The 27,043-nt window shown below is 40.2% G+C and overlaps 1 protein-coding gene across 2 annotated transcripts; it reads right to left on the bottom strand.

The window, feature by feature from the left end:
• Positions 1-442: 442 nt before the first annotated feature.
• LOC136044333 (ubiquitin carboxyl-terminal hydrolase 12-like) lies at positions 443-27,043 on the bottom strand. Of its 2 annotated transcripts, none has more exons than XM_065729602.1 (9): positions 26,899-27,043; positions 17,032-17,112; positions 12,544-12,757; positions 11,314-11,540; positions 10,207-10,283; positions 9,263-9,346; positions 8,416-8,613; positions 6,426-6,504; positions 443-1,671 (listed from the first exon to the last, which is right to left on the bottom strand). In XM_065729602.1, the coding sequence occupies exons 1-9, from the start codon at positions 26,944-26,946 to the stop codon at positions 1,570-1,572; spliced, it is 1,110 nt and encodes a 369-aa protein (XP_065585674.1). In that variant the 5' UTR covers positions 26,947-27,043; the 3' UTR covers positions 443-1,569. The 2 variants fall into 2 exon arrangements, with proteins under 2 accessions (XP_065585674.1, XP_065585675.1); XM_065729603.1 differs by having other exon boundaries at positions 12,544-12,617; positions 26,899-26,983.

Raw genomic sequence — 27,043 nt, 5'->3', positions numbered from 1 at the left:
ACAAGAAGGTGTCTGAGAGATGCTGTCTTCCTGAGGACAAGATTTTGGTAAATATCTCAGATTCTGTACAAGCCACACATTGCATAAGTTAACGTCCCCAGGGACAACAATACCAGCACACTGCGAGCGGCGCTGCTGGGAGCACCACAGGGCGCCCCGTGTTATCTAACAAGATGAGGAAAACATTAATTTCCACTGGTGGTTTAGAGCCAGCTGCAACAAGCTTTGGCACAGAAACAGGACCTTTGAAAAATAAAGTTACACATCATTTTCAGATATTTCTCACCAACTCCTGTAAGTCTTCTCTTTCTAGTTATCCTTGAGATTATAATACATATACACGTAACGGATAATTATTTAATTTCAGTCTTCAGAAGACTAACCATTTCCCCTGTTAAGCAAGGCCTATAGAGGTAAGACAATCAGAAGCTTTATTTGGGGGGGAGGGGAAATGGGGGGTTATGATTCCCAGCTTGGTGCAAACCATACCAACAGATGATGAGGAGCACTTAGCAAGGTAACATCTGGGTTGGTTGGTTTGTTCTTACACGTTCAATGTCTTGAAGACCAAGAACAACTGGATTAGCTTAGTCCCTCGGTTAACCCTTCCCAATTAGCACTGTTTCAGTGTATTAGATTCAAAATGCTAGCTGCATCAGTTTACTACGCACTGAATGAAACATTGAACAGATCCCTGTTTCAAAAAGAGGGCACTTTTGGTTTATGCAGTAATTCCAAGAAATGCTTTAACTCCAAGCTTTCTACAGCAACTGGTTGAACACATTCTTCAAAATATAACTGGTTCTCTGCTCCCCTAAATCTGCAGCAGAGTGGATCTGAGTCAAAACGTCTGCTAGAAACAAAAAAGAACATTGGGCTGAATGTGGATAATGTCCCATACCTTCCAAGGAAGAATCAGAGCAGTAAAAATAAAAATAAAAAAAAAAAAGCAGTGCTGTTAGTGTTACCTAAAACCAAGATAATGCATAGTGGGGAATTTACACTGCTGCAGTCAGTTTGTCTGTTTGCTATTTTTTTCTTTTTTTTTTTTTTAAATTACAGACTTGACATTTCCAATATGTCTTAGCTTTGTTCTGTTTCTCAAGTCTGAGTCACCAAAAATATCCAGCAACCAGCTGCTGTGCATATCCTAAAATATGCCTTCAGCTGACACTGAATATTGAAATCATTCTGCTAAAATACAGAAAAATGATGATGACAGAAACCAAGGTATAGCCTTGGGCCAATGTTAAATGGTAAAAATTCTACAATGCTACTTTTAAAACTCTTCTTCAGTCCATGAACAAATAAGCAGCCAGGTTTCAAGTAGAGGTAACACAGATTTTGGAAGATAGCACATAAAAAAAAACCCAGAAAAAAAACTGGAGCAAAAGCTCTTGTTACGACAGCCAGCACTAATCCTCTGAGAAACAGCAGGGAGAAAGCTCTGCCCACCCTGCTGGATCTGTCCTGGTCCTACAGCAACAATGAGGAACTGCTTCTGCTGTCACAAATGTGTTCCATCTTGACATATCTTGATCCCTTTTATTTATACACACATCTTTTGTCTTAGTCTCTCGACTGGTAGAAGAGGATATATCCAGATTCTGAGTTTTTGGAAATGTCTGATGTCAGCCCGTAGAACTCTTCAATGGCCTGAGCATCAATCTTCTGAAAATCAAATAGAGGTGAAGTTAGTCTCAGGAAAACACCACTTTAAGTATTCCCTTCACAAACAAAGCATTATTTTCCAGTTCTTTGGGGTGATGCCACAAGGCATTAATACAACGATAATGCAGTACCATTGAATACAACAAAATAAATGCAACACAACATTCTCTCCACTTATTAGCTTATCAGTGACTGATAAGAAGGAAATCAACATAAGAAACCCCTGTGAAGTGGTACACTCTTAAGTTGGACTACAAAAAAAGGGAACAACAAAACCAAATTCTTAGAGGTTACACAACATTTTTATTTGCCTTTTCTTTTAGGCTGGAGTTAACCTTCCTCACCATAGGCCTGTGATGCAAAGGAAAAAAAAAAACTCACTGATCAGCAAAGAAAGTCATTGTGCAGCTGGGAGTACATAAGGCCTCTCTTCAGCAGACTTCAAAATCTGCAATTGCTTTAGCAGAGTGTCTTGTGACTCTTAAATGCAGAAGTCCTGCAAGTGCTGCTGCTTGACTACACCATGAAATCTGTGGATCATGTCCTGCTTATAACACTCAGGTCTTAGGAGAGCTTTTCTTTCCTAGGGTTTGCTGTTACAAAGCCTGCTGCAATGTTATTACAAGTCTTATGCTTTAAAAGAAAGAACTGATTTGCCATGTTCATAGAATTCAATGGCCTGCATTTAAATACAGTTGTGAAACACTTTAAAGTTCTGGGGTGATATTTTAAAGATGCAATTTCTACTGTCTTGAACCAGCTTCTGAGAATGACTGGCTTTACATTACTGGACTTGGTTCTGCAGACAGTGGAGAATGAGTGCACAGACTGAAGGACTGAAATAAAACACTCCCAACAATAAGGGTTGCTCAGCACTCCATTGTGTTTTAGTGCTTTAAGACACCTCTAGGACTTCATATGCAAAGATGAGAGGCTGCAGGAGATGGAACTTGTAGGAGGTAAGGGGAGAACGGTCTAAATATTTAAAGAAATAAAATAAAACCAACCAACAAACAAGGAAACCAGCTTATTCCTCAAGGACTAAAATTGGGAAAGCAGAGAAGCATACACAAATCAAGAGTGCCTCTGGGTTGAACGTGTCTGCTTTGATCATGAAAGGCAGCAGAGAGACCAACCTGCACTTACTCTGTAAGAGACAGGGACCAGGCCACGAGTGCACCAAGGAGCCTCACCAGCTCCAGAACCCATCTGGCAGCATGCTACACTGCTGCTCACTGAACAGACTTTTGCATCACCAGCAAACAGAAAAGCATTGGTTTCTTTACATGGCACTGCCAAACAACCCACGAGCTTAGGCCATCCTTTTTCCAGTTTTTCTGAAGCATTGCACATGAGAAAAACACAGTAAGTTTCCAGAGGATACATCAACTGAAAGACTGAGCAGCAGAAAATTCTCCCTTGAATAGTTCTGTTAAACAAAAATAATTGTTGTGAAAAAAAAAAAAAAAGGATGTTATTATCTCTCTACTCTGTTTGAGGACTTCAGAGAAGCTGACATCCTGCTTAGGACTTCCACAATTTCATACCATTTATTAGCATAATACCTACTTTCAAACTGCTAGATACATTTTAGTTTAAAAAAAAAGAAAAGAAAATTTGTTTAGTCCCTGTGATATATTCATACAACTTAAACATGCTTTAAGTCCCAACTAGCTAGTCGTGCAATGAAATCTAGTTCTACTACTACTCCTTCTGAATGCAACTCCAACAACTGACATAGACTAATTCATCCTATGGATATTTTTAGTCTAGTCACGACAAAATCTACTTTATTTTTATATATATATAATTCCACTATTGACAGAGAGCAGTGGAAATTAAAGAGGATTATATAGACTTTATTCTTCCCATCCTTAGTTGGCCATGTACGTTGGGGACAGCAAGGTTTTATCCAGCTGGAGCTTTACAGCAACAACTGGCTGATGGTTTCACAACTACTTTTGGGACTCTAGCCTCACCTGGCTTTAAGATATCTTTTTCCCCATTAACTTAAATAGCCTTTGCTAATTTCCAGACACCTATTTTAGCTCCTCAAACCAAATCTTCCTTGCATACAATTCACAGCATTGAACTGAATCATGCAAGCCTCTGAACAAGTATTTAGATGTACAATCATTCTTGCCCTTTTCTGAATTTGGAGAACTCATGAATGGATGCTTTTCCCTCTGTTTCAAATAAAAATCATCACTGTGATGTAACACTTAGTTGCTCTAATGACAATGTACCAAACTAGTCAGAGATCATTTACTCAGGCTCCTCGATTCATGTTGCTTGGAGCAGCATTCCATTTGGGCTGACTTGTCTCCTGGATTTCATACCTTTCTTTCCACATGTGCTGTAGTATCTGTGATTCTCATCTATCTCCAATTGAATTGAATTGGCCTTCCAACCAAACCCAAACAGATAAATAAATGTGACTTCACCGCTTGTGACATTTAGTGGGTAATAAGAACAAACTACTTCCAAATGATACTTCAGAGCTATTAATTCCTATCACTTATCAAAAATGCAACAAATCTAAATCATATTAAAGGGGAAAAGGCTCTCTGCTGTCTTCTCTAACAGCTGCAATATGTGTACACAGGTACAAAGGACGTTGGCTTCAACATCTTCTGGTGCCAGCTGACTAATACCTGTCTTGTTACGTAGCCACTTCTCACTAAAAATGTTAAGTCTCTAAAGCTTAAAAAAAATCTGCTCTCATGTTTTGAGAGTCTCTGAAGAGTAGGAGGCTCCTGTAGTGAGCTCTGAGAACAGAAACCCCTTCAGGATTCATGTTTTGGGGTTTCGAGTGCTAGGGCCACTTTGCCACTCCATTTTTGAAGGCAACCTCTGTAATGTCATACAGAATAATGCATTTCCTATGGTCCCAGAGTAAGGACAGTCACAAGCAGCTTGAAAACAGCACTTGGTCAAGCTTGGAGCACATGTTTAAATCTGTTTAGGCAGCAGATGGAACCTACAAAAGTAGTTCCAGCTTTACTTGGCTTTTTCAGTGAATAGCCTACAGCCCTGGTAAGGAACTAATTCTCAAGAGCTGATGACTAATTGGGGACAGCAAGAACAGATGAGCAAAACTGCAGTTAATTCTTCCAGAAGCCAGTAGCATCAGTCTGCACCACCTCATTCTTCTTGGTTGATAAGTCTACAGAAATTCAGGTGTCCTCTATTGAAGGCTTCTATAAAAAGAAAAAGGTGGTGCTTCGTACACAGAGGGAGCTGAAAGGAAAGCTTCACCTTTTACTGCACTTTTAAGAAGGCAGGAGCAGCCACGATGGGCAGTGAAGGGGGACAAACCCAGTAGGAAGGAATGCCTGCGCTACACTGTTCAAAGCAGGTCAAGGAGCAGCACTGCTCGTTGGAAAGGTTCAATGAGCTCCGACAGCCTGCATGTGAAACTCATGCACAATTATTCATGCCCTCTGTGGGAACAAAAAGCAAATCCTCAACTTCACAGAAAACAAGCAGCACCTGCAAACAGCAGCCAGGGACAGCCTTCCAGCAGGAACAGGAATCAAACTCCCAGCTCTGCAGCTGGTACAGGTGGAGGGCTACAGGGCCACGTTCCTAATCCTAATCAACATAATGAAAAATCAACCATGAAGAACACAAAAAGAAATCTTTCCAGGACAGAGAAGTACATTCCAGCCTGTGACAGCTCCTCAAACTTATCTAGTAACAGACAGCATACACTTAAAAGCTCTCTTTGGCACACCAGTGATGTTTGTTGATAACAGAAATTCTGATATGACCTAAAAGCTAAAATACAACATAGATGTGACTAATAGGAAACAAACATAAAATAACTAGGTATTTATTTTACATCGCTTTTAAAATGTCAAGTTTACCTCCTGGATGAAAAAGACAGTGAATATTTGCATTTAAAAATAATAAAGTGAACATTATTTTCCAAAGGAGCTGACAGTTACATACTTCTGCCACGACATAATAAAATGACCCACAGAATATACTAATAGGAGAAAGACAACTATTCACAGTCATAGAAGCTTTACAAATCACCAGGAAGTAAGTCATCCCTGATACTCAAAGGTACTTAAAGAAAAGTACAAGTGGGGAATTCACTACATTATCATCACTTCGACACAAACAAGGACCTTGCTGAATCTGTTCAAAGTCCTAACATCACGCCTCAGCCTTGAGCGTGAGATCTTAGAAGCAAACAGTTCACTTCTGTCTTTACACAAAGCAGTACTACGGTGGTACTACTATTCAATATTTAATTAATATTAGGTGAAACATATGGATGTGAATATTTAACAGATATGTTAATAAAAAAAAACAAGGAAAAATTTGCTTGATCAGACTTTAAACATTATCACCAGTAGTCCAAACAGCTCAGACCTTACTTCAGTCTCCCAAAAATCTTTTTACACTCTTTCTACACTCATGTTTGTCGGGGGGGGGGGGGGGGGGGGGAAGTCTACTGAAAAAAAAAAAAGTGGTAGTAAGTACTTATATGCAGCAATTAAATGCAACTATCAGAAAACAAATTAGTAACAAATAGGAAGCCAGAAAGCGGGCCAAGATATGAGCACTGAAGTTCAAGACCACTAAAGTTTACTTTTGAAAGGTCCAGATTTACTCTGTGCACTGGTCTTGCAGAAATCATTTCACAGGTCTGAAAGATAATCCCAGACATAAAAACAGGCCCTTCACAAAGCTGAAGAGTGATGCTGTCTGCACTTGCTTTCACTACGTAAAAGCATACCCACCTCTACAATGTCATCATCAAACAGCAACCAAAAGCCATGGCTCTTCACAATGGTGATATAATGGCCACGATTTGGACCACTGCCAGAAAAAGAAAAAAGGAAGAGAAGGATCAAGCACTACTTTTCCTGTTTTCCCACATGATCCTAGCTATTCCTGGCAGAATTGGACTTCCCAGCTTTTCAGGTTGTCTAATACTGCCCATAACTCTCTAATCCCTAGATTTTGCCAAGATGTTTGAATTAAAAATTCCATCTTTGCTGCTTGCCAAATAAAAGCATATTTGAAATACAGAACTTTGTGAATATTTCAGATAGCCATTGATACGTTTAAAGAAAACCAAAAGGCAGTTATTTAGATCACTGCTTCATCACATTCACCACCACTGTGAATTCTGACCACTCAAAAAAAAAAGTCGATAAGCCTTTGTCTGAAATGCTTAATTTACACAGATTTTCTTGGTTTCTTAGTGGGGCTTAGCCTGTGGCTGACCAACGATGGGCTTTCTGCAACTGCTATTCAGAGCTTTCCAGGGCAGCTTCCCACCCAGTCCAATTCTATTGCCTACAGCCTGCATGCTTACCTTGAAGGGATGGGGCAACAAAATGACCTAAATCAAAGGGAGAAGCATCTACAGAGTAAAGGCAGACTGTTCTAAAAACATGGCAGCTTGGGCTAAGAATCTGCTATCAATCTGAACTCAAATTCTGAGAGAACAATTCAGGGACACAGTGGACAAAAATACTTTTTTCTTCCAGCTTTATGTTTTGCTTAGGATCTACATAAAGCAGCTTTGGCTTTAGCCAAAAGAAGGTACATCTCTAGTCTTTCCAAAATGGTTGATTTAAAGCACAACACTTGTTACAGAAATAATCTTTGTTTATATGAAAAGCAAAATCATGAAGGCCAAGTATTTAAAACAAGTTGTTAAAATTCCGATATTTCAAAAATACATTCTATCTCATGCCTTCAGTAAAGTCCTAGAGAGAATTAAAACTTCAAGAGTTATGGAAAATCTTAAAAGTCCAGTGTAAGACAAGAGGATGACATAAAGCAAATTCACTTCAGCCATCTAAATGTATTTTAGCAATATAAATAAATGGCTATTAGTACCAGTAGTCATAAACATAGACATTAAAACTCTACAGGATATGAGAAAGAGATCTTTTAATATTAAAAAATAATAAAAGAAAACATAAGCACAATTCTACCATAACATAAATCGTCTAGAAGTGTAGCTTAGTTATACTAAATCTATATTGTTTTACTCCTCACAGACATTTTAAACATTTGTATACTACAGTAACTCATTACTTTAGAGCTTACACTTTCAGGAGGTAATAGTTTATATGGTTTGGTTGTGGTTGGACTTGATGATCTTGAAGGTCTTTTACAACATGAACAATTCTATGATTCTTTGATTCTATTTATTCACTTCTATGATTTTTATTTTTTTTCCTAGAAGCGGTTACTTTTTAAATTATTTTAAAAGTAAGGAGGAGAACACCACGACAATAAAAATGTAATGGTTTAAAAAACAAATCAGCAGTATGCAGTTGATTCCACGTGGTGGCACCAGCTTCTAAAAAAACCCAAACCTTCCAGCCCTGGGAATAGCAACTTGGGAGCTGCAAATTAATGCTATGTTAGTAAGTGTTCTCCAGTAGCTGTTATTTCACTTTAGCTTCCCTGGAAAGCTAGTGGGTTCTTGCTGAAGCTCACAGAAATGGTTTGTCTGAATTGCCAGCAGAACTAAGAGCTGATAAATAAACAAGATTACAGCACATGTTCTGAAAGCAAAATTTAAAACAGTAAAAAAAAAAAAAATAGAAAAAAGATGACCTACAAATCATCCTTAACAAATATATCCATACTTTCAGACAATTATCTTCACATGGTTCAATACCGTTACAAAATGGTGCCTGGATGACAGACTCAGTTTATATGTCAAGACAATACATTTGAAGCCCAGAAGGCACCAAAGTGACATACCTGCCACAGTGAACAACTACAGCCACAAGGTCATACATTCTGTCAGGATTTGTAGCATCTCCTGATGTGTTAAAAAGCCGGAGCTCCAAGGGAAAGACGACACGGTACGAGAGTTTGGTGTATCGATGCAGCTGGTCCATGTATTTGAACCTTTTTAAGTGCAGAGCTAGAATCATGGGCAGCTTTTTTACTCTCATTCTGAACCACAGAAATAAGTTAAATAAAGAACAAGGTATTAGCAGATCACCTAAAATAAAGCTTTATTCTAAACGAGTTTCAGTAACAAAAAGACTCATAAAATACACCTAAAATGTTGATGAAGATTTTAAACACGCTCCTTTTTTATATGTTCTGGTGAGAACAGGCAACATTTCCTCCAAAAGCTTAACTACACAACTGCCATCTGAATGCAGGACAACTGTCGGTGCTGAAAATATCATTTTTTCAACATATCAGTGAGAAGAAATGGATGGAATAAATCCATCTGGGTGCTCTGGCTGCTACCAAGTATGAAGTGAGAAAAGATTTCTGCACACAGTATTCATAGTGGAGGCAGACTGGATAGCTTTCAGTGGCTTTGAGCTGATTAATGCTAACTGGGGAAAACACAAATGTCTGGAAACACCAGATATAAGCTCTTCTGGGAGGAACACAGAATTAATCTCTTCATTTCTCTGATAAGGTTGCCACAAAGTTACCAGGTCTCTCCATTTTTCCTTTTTCCGTTCCCCACCAACCATAGCTAAACAGTCTTATATTTTCTTATTATCTGTTTCACAGGGTGCATCTTCTAGCAGCTGCCCATTTAAAAAGAACATTTACATGAACATGAATATTTTAATCTTACCTCTTCTGTGCTTCCTGTTTACTGCGGCACTGCTCACAGTAATACTTATATTCACTGCATAGAGTTTCAGTATTACTAAACCCTCTGAAAATAAAAGTGGAAGAAAAATCAGACAGGCAGGGATATTCAGTCAGAGTAATCAGTTAAAAGTTACTACTAACAATACAGAAAAAACAAAGCACAAACAAAAATCAAAACTCCTCTTATTCGCATCGGTCATATCTCCCAAACACAGCTGAGGTGTATTTGTCCCAGAATTTGATTGTAGTACCAATGCTTAGCTGGCAAGATCTAGAAAGGATGCTCCCAGGTATTAACTTTCCAGGCAGGAGTCACATGAGATTATGAGGTTACAAACAGCAGTAAGGTCACAGAGATACCCACTCCGTGTTTTATTTGGTGGCAGACATTAAATGTCCAAGCCTATGGTCACTGACTAGTGAAAGCAGGTTATCTTTCAGCTCCTGGTAATTATACACCCCTTATCAGCTAATAAAAAGCCAGCTGCTATACACAACTTGCTGTATCCTAGCAGCTGATAAGCCATGGATTTGGCAGTCAACTACATGGAGCAAATTTCTATCAGCAAAAAGTACCCCTGACCACAAACAGTAGAACCAGGCAACTAAAATACATTAACAATATTAAAATAAATGAAAACATACTATGAATCCAAACATACCACGTTTAGTTTTGTAAAACCTGACTATATAATGTAACATATTAAAATCCCCATAAAAGAAAGTGAAACCTGGTTTAACACACCACTAGACATCAGTATACTCCTTTACTGCTAAGGCCACTAAGAAACCAGCAGCTCCAATGATGAAGATGCAATACCACAAGCTGAAAGCCTTCAGCTGTTGTACATCACAGCAATTACACTGTGCTCTCCTTTCTGACCAAGAGCAGATAACTTTTTTCCATTCACAGTTTTCATTTACCTTAGACAGTGTGTAATTGATGTATTTTGTTCCACATCAACCGATAGATCCAGAAAGTCCTCATCTTTGCTACTAACCTTGAAAAAAAGAGAAGTATTTAATAACAGCTCAGGATCTTGTAGACTTCTTTTAACCGTTTCTGGAATGATGCCACGTCCTCAATGCAAACAGACTACTCTAATTTGAGAAAATATATACATACACAAACTCAGGCTCTTTCTTGAAGTCACTTAAAACTGAAGAGCTGGAGAAGCTTTAACTGTACACTTTGTACTGAGATAAAGCTTTCTTCAGCAATTTGAAGTATAACAGTAAATACTTATAGGAAATGCAGAAACAGTCAGCTGGATTTTCAATTAAATCCCAAGAAGGGTTAGTGGTTAGGAAAACCATCCTTCCATCTGCTATTATGACACAACACAGGACATGCAAATTTCACTTCAAAATTCAGGACAAAATCCTATTTATGCCATTCAGACCTTCTATTCATTACCTAGACATAATTTGAGATTTAAAATGCCAATAGTCATTTCTGATGTAATTGCTTCTCTTCTTTTTTTTTCTCTCCCCATTTGAGTTTTCATTGTTTTGAAATACAACATCAAATACAACACATTGCTAAGTACAAATTCCTGCTCTGAAGGTGGTGAGGTTCTTCTGATTCTAGACTTCCTGGCACTTCTTTTACTCTCAAATAGAATGGCTATGGACTAGCACCACAAAGCATAACCACTACACTCAGTTGAACCCAGAGTTAAATGAACAGTGAGCAATTTTCATGTAAAAACACAACATAAAACTATCAATCACCAACACAAGAAATAACATGAAGACAAAAAGGCAGCTCATATCAGCCAGGTACAGACTGCCTTCATGGAAACAGGGAGGAAGAATAGAAAAAACACTACACTTTTTCTGAGAAACATACCTTAACGAGTATTGGTTTGAACATAGAGGTGATAGTCATAAAATAGGCTATGTTCCATATTTTAATAGAGAGAGTGCAATTTCATCTATCCTAATAAATGAAAAAGCGTGCTTAGTATTAGGGAAAATGATCCAGAACTTGTGAAAAATGTAAGAGATGTTGTTTTGTTTTAAACGTACAGCCTCACAGTTAAGACATCTGGTTTCATTGGTTAGTGTTCCTTGGAAGATTTCATGGACCCATGTCAGATCAGTCTTGTCTCCTTCCTCACTCTCAATGCTGCCGTTCTGGAGTTTGCCATTTTGCTTCTCCTGCTTTTTCTCTTCTTGTAGCAAGTCAGCAATAGTGTTAAGTAGGTAGTTTAGGAACTCATGTGCATCCTGCTGCATGTAATTATCAAACAATTCTGAAAAGGAAGAGAACAAGGAGAATAAAAACAATACAGATACTTCCTACTATCAAACAGCTATGCTTTTAGAAATCAATGTGTACCCTCTATCCTTCTCTACCTTACTATATCAACCCACTATTTATTTTAGGTCACACTGTCATGGTTTTGTGGACACCACATGATGTGGAATATCAACAACACAACAAAAATCACAAAACCATGACACACACTTCCAAAAGTTCTTAAGGAACTTTGAAGTACTTTATTATCCTAGCAATGGATGTTAGGTTACCCTCACCTATTCCTCAGGTTGCAAGAAACTGATAGAAAGCTGAAAAATAACATGAAAGAAACTTTGTTTGGGTGTTTCTTAAAACTGATAGAAGTCTGTTTGTTTGCCAGTGCTGTTTTGCTTCCCTATGAGGAATAAAATAAGGAAATATTGATGGGCTGCCTTGGGCTATTAGTTCATTAAGTCAAGCATTAAGGGACAAAAATCCTTTACAATTTTATCTTTTCAAGCAGAGATGATAAAAGAGCATACAGAACTTTCCCTCACCAACTGGAACTGAGAAACGATCAGTAGCTCTCCCCATAACAAATATATCCTACCACAAACATAAGCAAGCAGGTTGGGAGCTCCTACAGACTGAGAGGTGTGTTCAGCTGTGATAAATTCTAGCAACCACTGACTTGTGGCAGGCCTCTACAGACACCATTGGGTATAAAACTGGAGCACCAGGACCTGCGTACACCCTCTGCACTTGGTCTACACAAGTACAGACACAAAGATATCTAGGTTAATCCCTTTATGACAGAGCTAATTCTGATATAATCTCTCTTCCTGTGTTAGAGAGGTGGTGAAATTCATATCACAAACTGGAGTTCAAGAGCCTTCCAGAAATCTGCTAGGACCTGACAGTTAGGGCTCACTTAAAAAAAGAAACTGTGTTTACGTTTTTATATGCTTATCTATTCAATGCTGAAATCTACATAAAGGCTTCATTTATTCATTTACCATTTTCTTTCCTCAATCGGGAAATAAATTTCTTGGGTGGGATGACTCCCACCTTCTTCTTTTGGGTAGCAATACTGTTGAAGAGATCAGAGAGGCATGTCAGGAGGCTTTCCTTCTTTCGAGGCTGCACTTTGTATGCCAGAACTTTTTCCCGAAATGGACGACAAAAATAAAGTGCCTGCAAGACTGAGTTGCAGTAGCAGGTATTGCCGAACTGGTTAAAACAGAACAAAAGGAAAACATTTTCATATTAGGTCTGTTTAAAGGTAATAAAACAGTTGCTCAAGAGGAATGTCACATACTGAAAATGGAAAAGTTGTCTGTCAGAGGTCACTTATTGGGGAAACACTAGTAGACGCCATCTGAAAGACTCATCCTTTTGTTATAACTGGAAGTTGCAGTAAAATGGAGAAGAAACAATCACAGTGATACTAGGCACAGATTTTTTTAATAGAAGAAAGACACTGAAAAAAAAGCCAATTGTGGGCTCATTGCAAAATTAACACTTGTAGGGACAGCATGCTATCGAGCCGTAGATAGGAGAGATTCCTCTGGCACTGATGTGAAGGGGTACCAATCATATAAGAGAACAGAGGGACAAAGCAAACAGAGAAAGGATGAGACAGCATTGCTGCACCTGAACTGCACAACAGTAACAAGAGCTCAATGCATACATTCCTATTTTCTATTTGCCTGTGTCACATACAGAGATTAGTTTTCAGAGGTAGTTAGCAAGGTATATGTTAAGTAGTTCCTGTTCATTGTAAACTATTATGAAAAGTACATGATGCAGGCAAATCTAGAGAGCAGCTGGTTTACATCTGCCGTATCTGAAGGCAGTGTCACTTTAGAGAAAAGAGGACAGCAATAACAACTTCCAGAGGCAGCATTCCACACAGCTTAACAAGGAGAAATGCTCCAACCACCGAGATAGTAGCATATCATCTAGAAGAGATACAGCATTTTTTGAGTTGTTCCTTTGCAATTTATTATGCAACTATATTTTACAGTGCTGTCTCTTCAGAAAAGTGAAGCAAATATTTTATGTTTGCCAGTCCCCAGATATTCTGGCAGGGAGATTCTGCAACTCAAGAGGAAAGTATTTGGATAAACAAAATGAGCATACAAAGTCAACTTCAGAACAAATATGGCAGCTAGTATCCACCAGCGCTTGGTGTAATTAATGTACCTAAATGATTACAAGCTTGCTGATTGAAAAAGAAAATTAACAGCTTTAATTCATCCCACTTACAAGGTTCCACCATCATACGTACACTAACATTAATTTATAACACATGCAAACAGCACAGAACAGCAGTTAAAACTCTCATTGACATAAGGAAAAACAAATATACAATCTGAACAAACATCAGTTAGGATAGAACCTAATTCAGTACCTCCTTTCAGTATCTAAAGGGAAGCTACAGGAAAGAAGGGGACAGACCCTTTAGCAGGGTGTGCTGTGATAGGACAATGGGAAATGGTTTCAAATTAAGAGAAGAGATATTTAGACTGCATATAAGGACAAAGTCATTCAAAACAGTGAGGATGGTGAGGTATTAGCACAGGTTGCCCAGAGAGGTGGTGATGTCCCATCCCAAGGTCAGGCTGGATGGGGCTCTGAGCACCTGATGGAGCTGTGGGTGCCTCTGCTCACTGCAGGGGGTTGGACTGATGGCCAGTCACAAAGTGCATAGCTGCTGAAATTTCAGGACTGTCAAAGCACATTAAGTTAACTTGTTATACATATTGCCTTGCTGCTGCCCACAAAGAGAGAAATTATTAGATTTAACTCCATGGAAGAGTTACAGAGTTAAAATTCCATCCAAGCAGCTTTAAAAAGTCCTGACAGTAAGGTGCTAACGTGTTGCAGTAGTCAAAGCTACGTGGTGAAAAACTCTGAACAGCATGGTTTAGGTTTTAAAAACCTCCTTGCAAATACTATTTCAGCCTGCTTTGTTTGCCACCACTTTTACATAACAACACAGTGTGGAAGCACTTTTCCACATAGAATCATTAAGGTAGGAAAAGATTTAAGATCACCAAGTGCAACCACAGCCCATCCCATGTGCCCACTAACCACGTCCCCTCAGTACCACGTTGACCTTTTCCTTGATCACCTCCAGGGAGCGACCTCCCCACCTTCCTGGCAGCCTGTGCCAGCACAACACCACTTTCTGAGTAGAAATTCTTCCTATTATCCAATCTGAATATCCAACCATTTTGCATGTTTGTGTTTTAGACATTTCACTGAATACTTAGTACTTCCCAAAAAGACCACGTGGTGCATTTCATTTCAGAAATTCTGACATCTGAAGTGTTAGAACAAAATTCTTCCACCTCTGAGCAACTTAGAGTACTGGAAAACTTCTGAACACAATTATTGATCTGTTCTTTTCTGTATTAGATACAGCTTACCAAAAATAAACAGAGTTATGCTGCGGTGTTACAATTTTAACTTAAATAGGTCTGTGTTTAGAAGAACAATGTAGTCCGACCATTCCACGATTGTGCTTAAAAGAAAAGAGGGCTGTAACCATTTGTCTTCCATAGAAAGTCAAAAACCATGTTGGCATGGCAATTCTCAATGAGCTACTGAATGTTTCCACTCCTAGAGTCAGTTATGTGCACAGATCAATCACAGTTTGCATGAAAAAAAAATTAACATGACATAAAATACAAAGGAAAAGCAGATACAAAAGTAGTTTAAATCTTTTTGTCATACTTCGGGCTTTTTTCTTAAAATTGACTGTATTTAGAGTCTACATTACCTAGCATTGTATGAACATTCATAATTTTACACCTTCAATGTAAAAAAAATAAATGAACGCTCATTTTAAGACAATAAGCTTTTTAAAATGAAAACTGAGATTGTTCTACCCCTCCTGCACTCGCTCCAGTTCATCACTGAACAAAATGCATCTCAGTGGGCTGTCAGAGTCAGAAGCAGCAGTCTGACCCTTTCCTCATACACACTGCAGTGGTGGTAGCATCTGCCTGACCGCAGGCAAGCTGGATCTGTTCACTGATCCAAAGAGAAACCTTAGTTGAGTTTTCTTCTTTAAGCCTTGACTGTCTATAAATTTAACATCTGATTCTATTTGCAATGCAACTGCATATTTACTAGTACTGATGTTGATGTTATGAAACTGCACTCATTAAAGTGCTGCAATTAATTTCAAGCCATAAAAGAACTATAAATAGCATAGGAAAAAGCTCTCCAAAACAACAGCATAAAAACGATGATCCCCAAGAAACTGGCTGCAAGAAATAAAGCACAACAGTATTAGTCATATTTTGTCCTTGTGAACAGAGAATGAATGTGGGTATAATAACTCTGGTTATTTTTAGAATGCTGTTTTCCCTCCTCACACTATTCATCACTCTGCTATTTATGTTACAATTGGAGATGCCTTCCATTTTTCTCACTATGGTGCAAACCTCAGAAGCTTTGGAATGGCCATTAACACCATACTTAAGGAGCATAATTCGGTGTGCTTAGATGGCTTGTTGTCTGAGAACAAACTGCTAGAGGCCCACGCAGAAGTCAAATAAATGAGTTTCTGATGAGCTGCAACAAATTACACTTCATAACCTTACTTGGTGTGTCTGAATTCAGATCATCTTTCAGCTTTCAATGAGATGTACCTACATGAGCAGTAAGCACGAGCATGCCTGTGTTTCTAGTGAGAACTGTCAACACTGTTTTCACATCATAAGTATGATGTCACAGAACAGCTTTCTATTAATTTTCTATACTCATAGTACAGGACATGCAGGCACAACGGCTGCCTTTCTCCTCTGGAAGTACCAGGAAGACCAACACCAATTATCTCCATAGTTAATTTACGGACAGATCCTAACCAAGTCAGATGTGTGACAGCTGACAGGTACAAAAACAGCTTGTTAGAAGGACTTGTTACACAAGGCTGCCAAAATTAAAAAAAATAAAATAAAATAAAAAAGGAAAAAAAAAAAGAGCACTGCTACATTTACTAACATTATTGGTCAGGTTATTATCATTCATCTTCTGACTACATCCTCAAAACAGTTTCCACACATTCCACACCAGCAGTATGTTTTAGGAAAGCAACATTTTCATTTAAAAACCTCAAGGATCCCACGTGGAGCTACAGTGTGTAGCACTGTAAAATTGCAGCTCTCCTCCAGGTGAAGAGAATATAAACAGTGTGCAGGCTTTGCTATTCAAAATCCTTTCCAGCTACATATTGAAGTCTTTTAGTTAGAAACGCAGCCAAGTAGGAAGGATTCTCTTACCAATCCATATTTATAAACACAGAAATATTATTTATTAAGGCAAAATGTATACCTTAGTTAACAACAATGCACAGCATCACACTGCAAGATGTGGTGCCCGTGCAGAGGCTTCCCTTATGTCTAACAGAATCCTTTTAAATTTAAGATTACAAAATGAATTAAAAAAAAAAAATAGAAAAAAGCATTTAAAAACACAGAACATAGACTTACATTGACCAAGCCAAAGTAATGCTCATTCACAGGGAACTGTTCAGGACCAATCTCTTTCTCCAAAGCTGAGGCATTGGCGCCCTGCAAAGAAATAAGTATGTTAGAGGAGGGAAAAAATCCCCCCAAACCCAACAGAAATCACACTATCACCACAGCAGCAATGAAGCTAGGGCAATGAGCTTCTTCCATTAAGAAATAACATCTTGTGTTTCCCATGTTCTTGAAAACAAAATCAACATAATGTCTTTTATTTCTTATAAAAGGCACCATACTTCCACTTAGAAATTATACTTCACCAGGCAGGACTGCAGTGGGGCACTATCTTATCTAACTGAAGGGATTCTTGTGTTTGATTTCAATTGGAAATTAACCACAGGGAAATTGTTCTCATTCAAGATTTTCAATTTACATTTAGTCAAGTGAGAAATAGAAATTAAGAAACTTGTTAGAAGAAACTTGTAACACACAGGCACAGAACTTCTCTACCTAGAGGACAGGAAACATGCAGGCTACAAATCTCATGAAAAAAAAAAAAAACCTCTCTCTTCTGGTGATGTGGACTGCACCTTCATGACAAAACAAGGAGAATTCCCTCAATGAATCTATGGGGGAAAATATCTGCATAAAACGTAATTTCCACTGTAGTAATATCAACTGTGAAGCTGTATGTAGTAAATCATGGCTATGTAATCTCTGCAGCCACCAGGTGCCATGTGGTGGCTGAGACTTCTGCTGTCACCCTACCTACGGCATGTCACGTTTGGGGTATGTGAAAAACTCAGACAGCTACTTTCCACCAACTTCCCTTTGCCGTATGTAACTCAGTGCACTTTGAGCACCTGAAAGAAATTCACTACATCTTTCAATGTCGGTGCAGTTTTTGAAGCTAAGCACGCTGTTGGGTATTTGCATTTCTATTAAAAATTCTTTTTGAAATGAACCTTACAATTTACACTAGAAATACTACCATTTTCTGAGTATTTTTTGTGGAAAGCACTGCGGACAGACAGGTGAAGCACAATTAGGAGAAAAGAATGGAAGGAAGAATTTTGAGACATTCCTCAGAGCCTGCTCACTTAGCAGCACTTTGGCTTTGCTCACTTTCAATTAAGGAAGCTGGAGCTTTATAGGACATTTCTGGATATATCCTTGAGTTGCCATCAATATAATGAGGATAGAACTTATTATGATATATAGTACCAAAAAACACCATGGCATACCCATATAGTCTTATTTACTGAATAGAACAGGAACTAAAGCATGCCAACATTCTAGTTTCAATTTTAAATTGTCCACTTCAGATTCAGTAGTGAATACATCTCACCTCATTTCCCCATGTTTTCAGTCCACCAATACTATACAGCTGAGCTCCCACTTGGGATTTGGTGCCTTCCCTCATACCACTCCATGCAGTTCTACAGTGTTCCTTGAATATCTTCCAATAGTCCTCCACTGCTTCATGCTGCATTGTACAGCTGTCTAAGGAGTTACCATTACTCAGTGGAGAAATGCAAGCACATTTGATTCTTGACCTCTGCTCTGAACACCCACCATAACTTTCTGCAAGCTGTGAACAGAGATCCTACTGCACATGCACGTTGTTTGTGTTTAACCTGTAGGACTTCTCAGGAAAGTAATATTCAATCGCTGAAGTCAGTAACATTTTTTAACTGGTATTTCAATCAATTCAACTAGCATTCTGCTATTAATACAAGCATCAGGCAAGCAGAGACCAGAGATAATTAAAGGCAACACTGACACTCTGTATCAGAGATAACACTAAGAAGTTAAAAAAAAATTTAAGAAACTAAGAAGCAATTTACTTTAAGAGGAGGAATGGAAACCCTGTAGTCAGATCTCCTGCATCAGATTTACAGGGAACTACATATACCAAAACAAAAAACAAATAAAGCAAAAAACCAAACAAACAACAAAAACAACACAAAAAGACAGGTGCCGATAGATTTACAAGCAGCAATTACACAGAAACATTTTGAGGCATCAATGCCAGATCAAGCAATTCCTCTCATTTGTCTATTTGTCTCCCTCTACCCACTCCCTGCTCCCAGCTACCTCTTTCTCCCTCCACAAAACAAACTACTTGTAAAAACAAATTTCAGACTTGCTATCTACCGTTAGCAATTAAATATCTCAGTTAGTCAGCCACAGAATCTAAGGTAACCAAGCATTGAGTTGCAATGTTTCTGATATCTCTCGTTAAGGAGCATTTTACATTACAGACCAAAACCACACAAACCAAAATGAGACTGCATGGGGAATCACAAAATGATAAAGTAATCACGAAGAATTCTGAAGATGTCAATTCAAAGGTTAAATAATATAACATACTGAAGAGGGTCTAGGAAACATACATGCCTTTCATGCCATGAAACCTTTGTTTTCAGACCAAAAGGTGTTATAAACATTTTCCCACCCTTGCTAAAATATTATTCCATCTGGATAATACTTGTGCTACAGATCACACAGATTCCTGCTCATAAGAAACAATACATGCTTCATAATTTTTGAAATATAAAAGACCTATTTCTCATATAGAAACAAAATCTAAACAAGGGTAAGCACCCAAAGCATGAGACTTCATATTTTGTTATTTGAAGAATCGAGAGATGAAATTCTTCTGGCAGCCGCAGAGAAACTGTTCTGCATCTTACAGCCTTTAGAGCATTTAAACCATAGACAAATCAATACTGTTTTGCAAAGCTATGATAGACATTGTGGGAGCAATAAAAATGTCAAGAAAGAAATCCCTAACAGATCACAATCAAATTGCCTTGGCATATAAAAGCTAAGCAAATAATGCACAACAGAATACAGCTATATGTTAAGTTTAATGTACGAGATTAGAATTGACTTCTCACTGCTAACATAAAGCAAGTAACTGCATCCTACAAAACCCCCTGATTTACATGCTCAGACATGCAGGAGGGCCATCCAAACACTCTCTGGAGGAAGGAACTGTTCTGCTATTCTGGCTCAGGAAGGGATGATAAAGCTGTAAGGTACACACTAGCTCTGTAAGGGGAAAAGAAAACACAAGTTTAGACAGCAGATAACTATCCTACAGGAAGAGCATCCCTCTAGCTTAACAAAAGTGACAACGCTGTTTTACTGAAGTAATCAGACTCTCAGAGACCTGGGAAGTTAACATTTCCATACTGGCAGAGGAAGTGACAGCTGAAGTTTCAGCAGTGTGAAATCAAGACTTGTAATTTTCTAGAAATTACTATTTATTTAAATGTTGTCCCAAAGGTCAGCTGCACTTTGCTTCTTATGTCCCCTATTCTATTTGCATCACCTCCAGCAGAACTGACTGAATCCAGAGCAAGCTGAGCCCAGTGGGCTTGCACAGTGCTGGCACTATCTGTCTAACAGCAGAAGGGAAATCTGCCTGGTCCCTGGAGCCATTTTTGGAGTTCAGAACAGCAAGTACTGCTAACAATGGCCAAGAAAATCCCAATAGCACAAAGACAATAAAACATTATCTCTTGTATCTGCAGTACTTCTATTTTGTGGATATTGGATCTTAATAAATAAATAAATAAATAAATGGGGAGCTTTCCAAGAACCCTGTTTGCTGAAATCCAGGAGAAGACAAAGAACATCCTTTAAAAAGATCCCATCAACCAGGTTTTAACATCACAGTGTGGGGAATTGTTAACATTCAAGTTCTGCTTCAGTTTTCATACCAGCTCAGTGAAGACATCACATCAGCATTAGATGTTCAGGAGATTCAGAGAAGATAGGATTGAGTGAAACTCATGCTTACCCAAAGAACATGAAAAAGCTGTCTAAGGTTTTGCTGAACTTGGTAAAGCAAAAACAGATATAGAAACAGCAGCTTCAAAACCACTTAACCTGAAACAGCTGGCTATGCAAGTTATCAGAAATGAAGAGATCCTACAGCATAGCTCTGGTTTTAACTGAACATCCCCTCAAAAGAGGGCAGACCTACCAAGTCCTCCAACTTGAAGCTGTCAAGTGCTTTTCATCAGCAGAGAAACCTTTATTTCCAGTCGGACACATTATGCACAGGAAAGAACCCTGATGGACTCCTGTATCCCTGTGCTGCCATAGACACAAACTGTGTTAGGCAGAGCTGGAAAGGAGGCCTGGAGCTTCGGAGCTCTTCCAAAGCCATCACCCAACAGCTGGGAATCATTAAATACAGCAGTTCAGGGCAGAACACTAGCTGTGGTCAGCATGAGGAGGAAATCCACGTGCCCAGCACCCACACGACTTGTGCCTCAACTTACAGCTTTATCCTCTTCAGTACCATGATTATATATTTTTTTTTAAGCTAAAATTCAGTCAAATCCTCTGCATACCCAGCTGCAAATACAAGGACTATTAGTGAAGAACAAGCTACATTACAGGTCAAAAATCTGATTCTGAACTACCAAGGTTCATGCTTCCACCTGTAAGTACCTTCTTCCTGCAGCTCAGAAGGTAACGTACAGGTGACAAAGCAGAGCTGTGCTATCCTGCCAGGCATGCTGGCACATCTCCTGAGCACGAAGCATCCACTGCCACAGCTTTGGTAAGAAAAGCATCAAAATTAGCACAGTGCTGGGCCAGTGTCCTTGCCGTTATTCAGCTCCTGTCAAAAATAATCAGGTCATTGCTGTACTGGCTGCTTGGGCAAAAGAAGCTATAAAACAAAGGGAAAAAAAGCCATAAAGTGAATCTCTTGTGCATATCCATAAGACTAATCACTTTCAATGAGCCAGAGAAAATCACCTGATTTAAAACACTCTCCGTGCACAGCTCCATACAATCTATAGAAGATACACCCTTTCTTCTAATATAAATTTCTTACTTTTTTTCAGCTCAGTGCAGAATATTAATTCCAACATTATATGCTTCTTATACAAACCTTTCATCCTTCTCGCACTGCAATTAGTATCATTTGGCTCGGATGAAGTAATTAAGGCACTGCAACATAGGATACATCTAAACTCCCACAGCTGCGTGGCCCAGCTGGTGGAGCAGCCTGCTGTGATGTACCAGCTCGGGCTCTGCACCAGACTTGCTCGGCCTTTGGACTGGAACCCACTGATTCCCACTGCGTGCAAAGCACACACCTGCCTGCAAAAGGCATTTCTCTTCAACAAAGGCAAAACAGGAAAGGGGGAGATTTCAGCATCCAGAACCACACGACAGCACACAAGTCTTAGTGAGGTCCCTTAATTATGTGGCAAACAAACTGCTAATCTTGAAAGGAGCATTTGTAAGCATCACTTCACCAAACTCCACTCTGAAAAACGTGCACACGGTGCATACAGCAAAGGCTCTGCAGGGGGCAGGAAGGGGGCAAAGCTTACCGGGCGTGCTGGTACAGGGCTGTGGAGAACACTGTGAAATTACAAAATACTGTTTCAAAAGAGACCTGCAAATACCAAGCGTTCCAAACCTTACGTACAGTTCTAATTAAGGTGTTTTCAAATAAATTAGAGAGCTCTGTGAGCTGTCTTACATATATGTTTATAGGATCAGGAGCTGGTCTTGCAAGGTCCACAGGATCCGTGCCTCACTCACCAAGGTACAGCAAGTCACACACTTGTGAAATTCTGTAATTTCATGCTCATTACATTTAAACAGCTAAAGCAGGCACCAGCTAAAAGAGAATAAGGAAAGGATGCTGGATTGAGGGTAGGAAGTACAGAAGCAACAGCTTAGAGCTTCGATCTTTGTAATGTGGCACTGCAAGCAATCCACTTCCCCCTCAGCCACTGTGTCCAAGCTCACCTCAGTGCTCACAGCCATACACCCACCTGCAAAGAGCTCCATAAGGCTCCACTCAGGTGATTCAGTAAAATAAGTAAGAGCAGACCATAAAAAGATAGGTTGTGGGTGCTGACAGAAGGCTGCACAGATTAAAGAGGCACAGAGGTAGGGCCCAAATAGGCCCAGACCCAGGGCCCATTGGTGTGCACATGCTTTCAGATGCCATCTGAATGTGTATGCATGCACCACAGGGTGCGAGAGCCTGTGAGGAGAGACTTCTAGCAAAAGTGCTCAAAAGATAAAGTGCAACCCAAGAACCAAAACATGATGACCTACAGCACAGCCCCTTGCTTCAGCTACAAGTCTAGGAATCTCCTCAGCTGGCTTCTTGAACTACTGGCACTGCTGTTTTAGTATCTTTTCCAAGGTGGTCACACTTAATATTTAAAGTCCTAGCAGCTCCTGCAGTACACGTCCCCGGCTATAATAACTGGATTCAAGGAACCATACTCTGCCCACAGCTTCCTTAATACTCAACGATGCAAGAGTTACATTCTCTTATTTTCTCAAGGACAGCGAAGCCATGGAATCTTTTAAGTTTATAAACAATCTGAGGTCAAAACAGGCAACCAGGCAGCAGAAAGACTCATCCATGTGGTAGTTCAGGATTGCTGCACATCACCCTGCAGGTCACCAAAAGGAAACCAGCACATGACCCACATGTGCTGGCTGTTAGCTGCAGGCTGTGTGCCCACCTGGCACACCCCTGTGAGTCCAGGATCCAGAGACTGCAGCCATGACTACCTGAGGTACACAGCTTAAACTAGAGCACTGGCAAAAAAACCTTGCATGAAGCGACCTATTAACTGCCCTGCACATCTCTTCCCCTCTTCCTCAGAATAAAGCAGGTTATTCTCAAGCTGAGCACTAAGGGCAAATACGAGCATTTGTTTAACAAGTCAATAAAGAAGCACTGCTGGAATCAGCTTTGCTAGCTCTGCTTTTATCCTCCCTTCTTTCCACTTCTTCAGTGATACCTGCTGTAAAATGCTTTTTCTCTGATAAAGCTAAAACAGACTTCTAAAACTATAGGTGAAACTGCCGTAAGCAAGGATTGTACAGCAGTGACATGAAAGCCCTGCTTGGGTTGAATAATGTAAGTTATTCAGATGGCAAATGGAAACGCATAACTTAAAATGATTCCCTCGTCTCTTCTCTAACACTGAAGTTAATAATCATAACCATGCTGTCCTGATTCAGAGGAGCAGAATAGGACTCCCATCAATTTGTAAACAGGGTTTGAGCTCTTCATCAGGCATGTTTTACTGGTTTAGCAAACAATTAGACACAAATTGAGGGGAAGCATCCCTCATTAGCTTACCAGGAAACATCAATACTTTCATTAACAGTTTAACTGCTAGTTTTGTGAAAAGCCTGCAGTAACAAGGAACAGATCAGCTCCATGCCTCATGCTTTGACTCATGCTACTGTTCTGGCTTGCTTAACCAGATAAAAAAAATAAGAAAAGGTTTTGTCAGTACAATAAAACAACCTGATCCCTGAGTCAAAAGCCCAGCTGTGTGCTGACTGTCACAGCCCCCGGGGCACAGCAGCATACCAGATCAGGTGACACAGTCAGACCATGGGAAGTCAGCTCTCCTTCCTCTTACTCAGGAGAGGATTTGCATCAGTCCGTAACTGTGCATATGCCACAAGGCTGCAAATACACTGGTTTAAATATACTTCTGAAACAAGAGCTATGCATCTCCCATGGAGCAAAAGGTGAGGAGGTAAACAAAAAAAAACCTCAACAGTGCTTTCTCCCAGTTTGCCTTGCAATCACTTGCAAAAAAACAACAAAAATTCCTAGTGTCCATACTAAAGACTAGTGCTGGGAAACAAAACTGAGCCACAAGGACAGAGCAGAGAAGCAGAGCTCCAATTGGTAGCTCCTGGCCACAGATGTGTTGTGCCACACAGTGCCCACATCCTAACCAAGCAATGAGCCATACTCAAATTAACATGTTTTCCCATGGCTTTCCAATCTTTGCAATGCCAGAGTTGCCACACAAAAGTTATGCAAGTGCTGAAAGAGGGACTGTGCTCAAACGCAGTAAATGCATCAACCAGGAGGCACAGGAGAGGTGATCCACACTACAAAAACCTGGAGTTATCTTAGGGAGGGGGACCTAATTAAAAGCTGTAACTATGTTACTGTCCAGTAATGAGTTCAGACATTCAATTTAAGTTTTAAAGAGAGATTGTAGAACAGAGGGATCTGGGAATGTCCTAAAGCCACACATTGACCCAGAATGAGGCAAAGGCAAGGAGTGGGACTGTTGGAAAAAGCTGTGTCTTTTATTAAACACATGTAAAGTACTGTGCAAACAGTACATATTAGCATAATCCTGAAGAAAGCAGTTTCCCAGGGGGACTGTTAAGTTATTAAGTGGTTTCATAAAGACAGCTTTGAGTTTTTATATTCACATCACAACAAGGCAAACAGCATTTCTTACTGGACATTAACTTAAGTATATGGAAGTAAAGAGATTTGCTTTTAAAATGCAGCACCCAGAACCTCACATTTCACGTGCTAGCTGAAGAAAAAGTACAGTGAGATGGTCAGCAAGTTCATCCAAGCTGTACATGCACCTACAACACTCATACTGGAAACACAGGCAACATTTGATGAAATGGTTCTACCAAAGTTGGAAGCAGATTTCTCTACAGGAGGAAGAAGAGTACGTAGTGCCAGTAGCTCTGCTCATGGCTTTCTGTAGAGAAATGAAATAGTAACTTCTGCAGGCAAAACAGAAACAGTAAGGAAACACGTACTGCTAAACATCTTATTTAGAAGAAAAAACAGTACTTTAAAATGGAGCTTGATAGGCTACAAGTGCTGCTTCGCTTTCATCTAGCATCCCAACCAAAATGAGAGTTGAGGTACAAAACTGAATACATACAGTCAAAGTCCCTAAAAACAAATATAAACTCTTAAATGATTATATCCAGGTTTAACTCTGCACTCATAGGAAATGCACTGCCTTACGATCATCATATTAACCTAAGGCTCAGTCGGCTGATCCCAGGAATGCATCCCAAATACTGCATGGGACTGAGTCAATGCCTGCCTCTGGGGTACAGAGCTCCACATGAAGCCATGATCCAGCTACCTCCCATGCCCTTAATTTCACCAGTGTGAAGTATCACTGTGCCTCTCCAGCCATTGGGCCACAGCACCACTGTGGCCAGTTCACTTTCATCTCAAGTTACTCAGAGCTGTGGGCCAGCATCACTGCCCCCAGCGATGTTCAAGAACCACAGAGATGTGGCACTGAGGGACATGGTTAGTGGGCACGAGGTTGATAGCTGGACTTGGTCATTTTAGTGGTCTTTTCCACTAGAGAGAAGCCCTATGGCCTTTACACAGCTCTGAGGTCACTCTTTGCAAAGTGCTGCACCAGAGTCTTTGTAACACTGCAGCCCAGGACCTGGTTTGCTGCCGTTATCACATAAGATATTAAACTGAAGTCTGCATGGAATAACAGAGACATGGGACTGCAAAACCCAAAGACCTTACAGCTGTGTGCCCTCAGCCCGGTCCCGTGCTAAAGTTGGGCCATTCACCCCTACCCATAGTGATTAACCTCCCCCGGACTGGGCTCCCCACACTGACGGTGATGCATTTGGGCGGTGTATCACCAACAAGAGGTGGCTCCGTGCTATGACTCAGCCGTGCCTGCTGCCAGACGAACCCCTCGCTGGCCTCTGCTTAGGCAGCAAAGATACCTCGTTAAAAATTCTGCATAATCACGCAATTACGAGTCTCCCTCTCGCTGGGTTTTCATCACCAATACAGACGATACCCCGCTACGTGCGTACGAGCAGAACGATACGTCTCTCGCATTAACCAGCATAATAACCTGAAGTTGGACTGCTTATCGCAAGAAACACTGCGAACTCAGCCAGGAAGAGAGCTCACACCCGCTCCCCTCAGCTACTCAGCGCAGCCGCCCACCTGCCCGATATTCGGGCCTCCTCGCCCCTCAGCGCGCCCGGCCTCGGGCTCCATCTCCGCCGCAGCCCCCGCAGGCCGCCGGCCGGCCCCGCCGCGCCGCTCACCATGGTACAGATGGAAGCGAGTCTCCGGACCGTCATCAGTACGTCCATCCGCCCGGCGCGGCCCCGTACCCCTCCGCCGGCCGCAGCGCTGCCGCCGCCATGTTGGGACGCAGCCGCCCGACTGACAGTGCCAGCCGGGCCGGGG

The sequence above is a fragment of the Cyrtonyx montezumae genome, unplaced genomic scaffold (assembly GCF_038088225.1).
Source record: "Cyrtonyx montezumae isolate F1298 unplaced genomic scaffold, pur_monq_1.0 scaffold_11, whole genome shotgun sequence".
Taxonomy (NCBI): domain Eukaryota; kingdom Metazoa; phylum Chordata; class Aves; order Galliformes; family Odontophoridae; genus Cyrtonyx; species Cyrtonyx montezumae.
The sequence above is the reverse complement of the archived record's forward strand: the minus strand, read 5'-3'. Positions and strand labels throughout refer to the sequence as shown.

Bases quoted from the DNA above. Each gene is read 5' to 3' on its own strand.
- LOC136044333 (XM_065729602.1), bottom strand. From the start codon at position 26,946: ATGGACGTACTGATGACGGTCCGGAGACTCGCTTCCATCTGTACCATG. The intron at 11,541-12,543 runs GTAAATGAATAA...CTTCCTTTTCAG, and splicing joins CCGATTGAGGAAAGAAAATG to AATTGTTTGATAATTACATG. The intron at 9,347-10,206 runs GTAAATGAAAAC...TTTTATTTTCAG, and splicing joins TCAATTACACACTGTCTAAG to AGGGTTTAGTAATACTGAAA.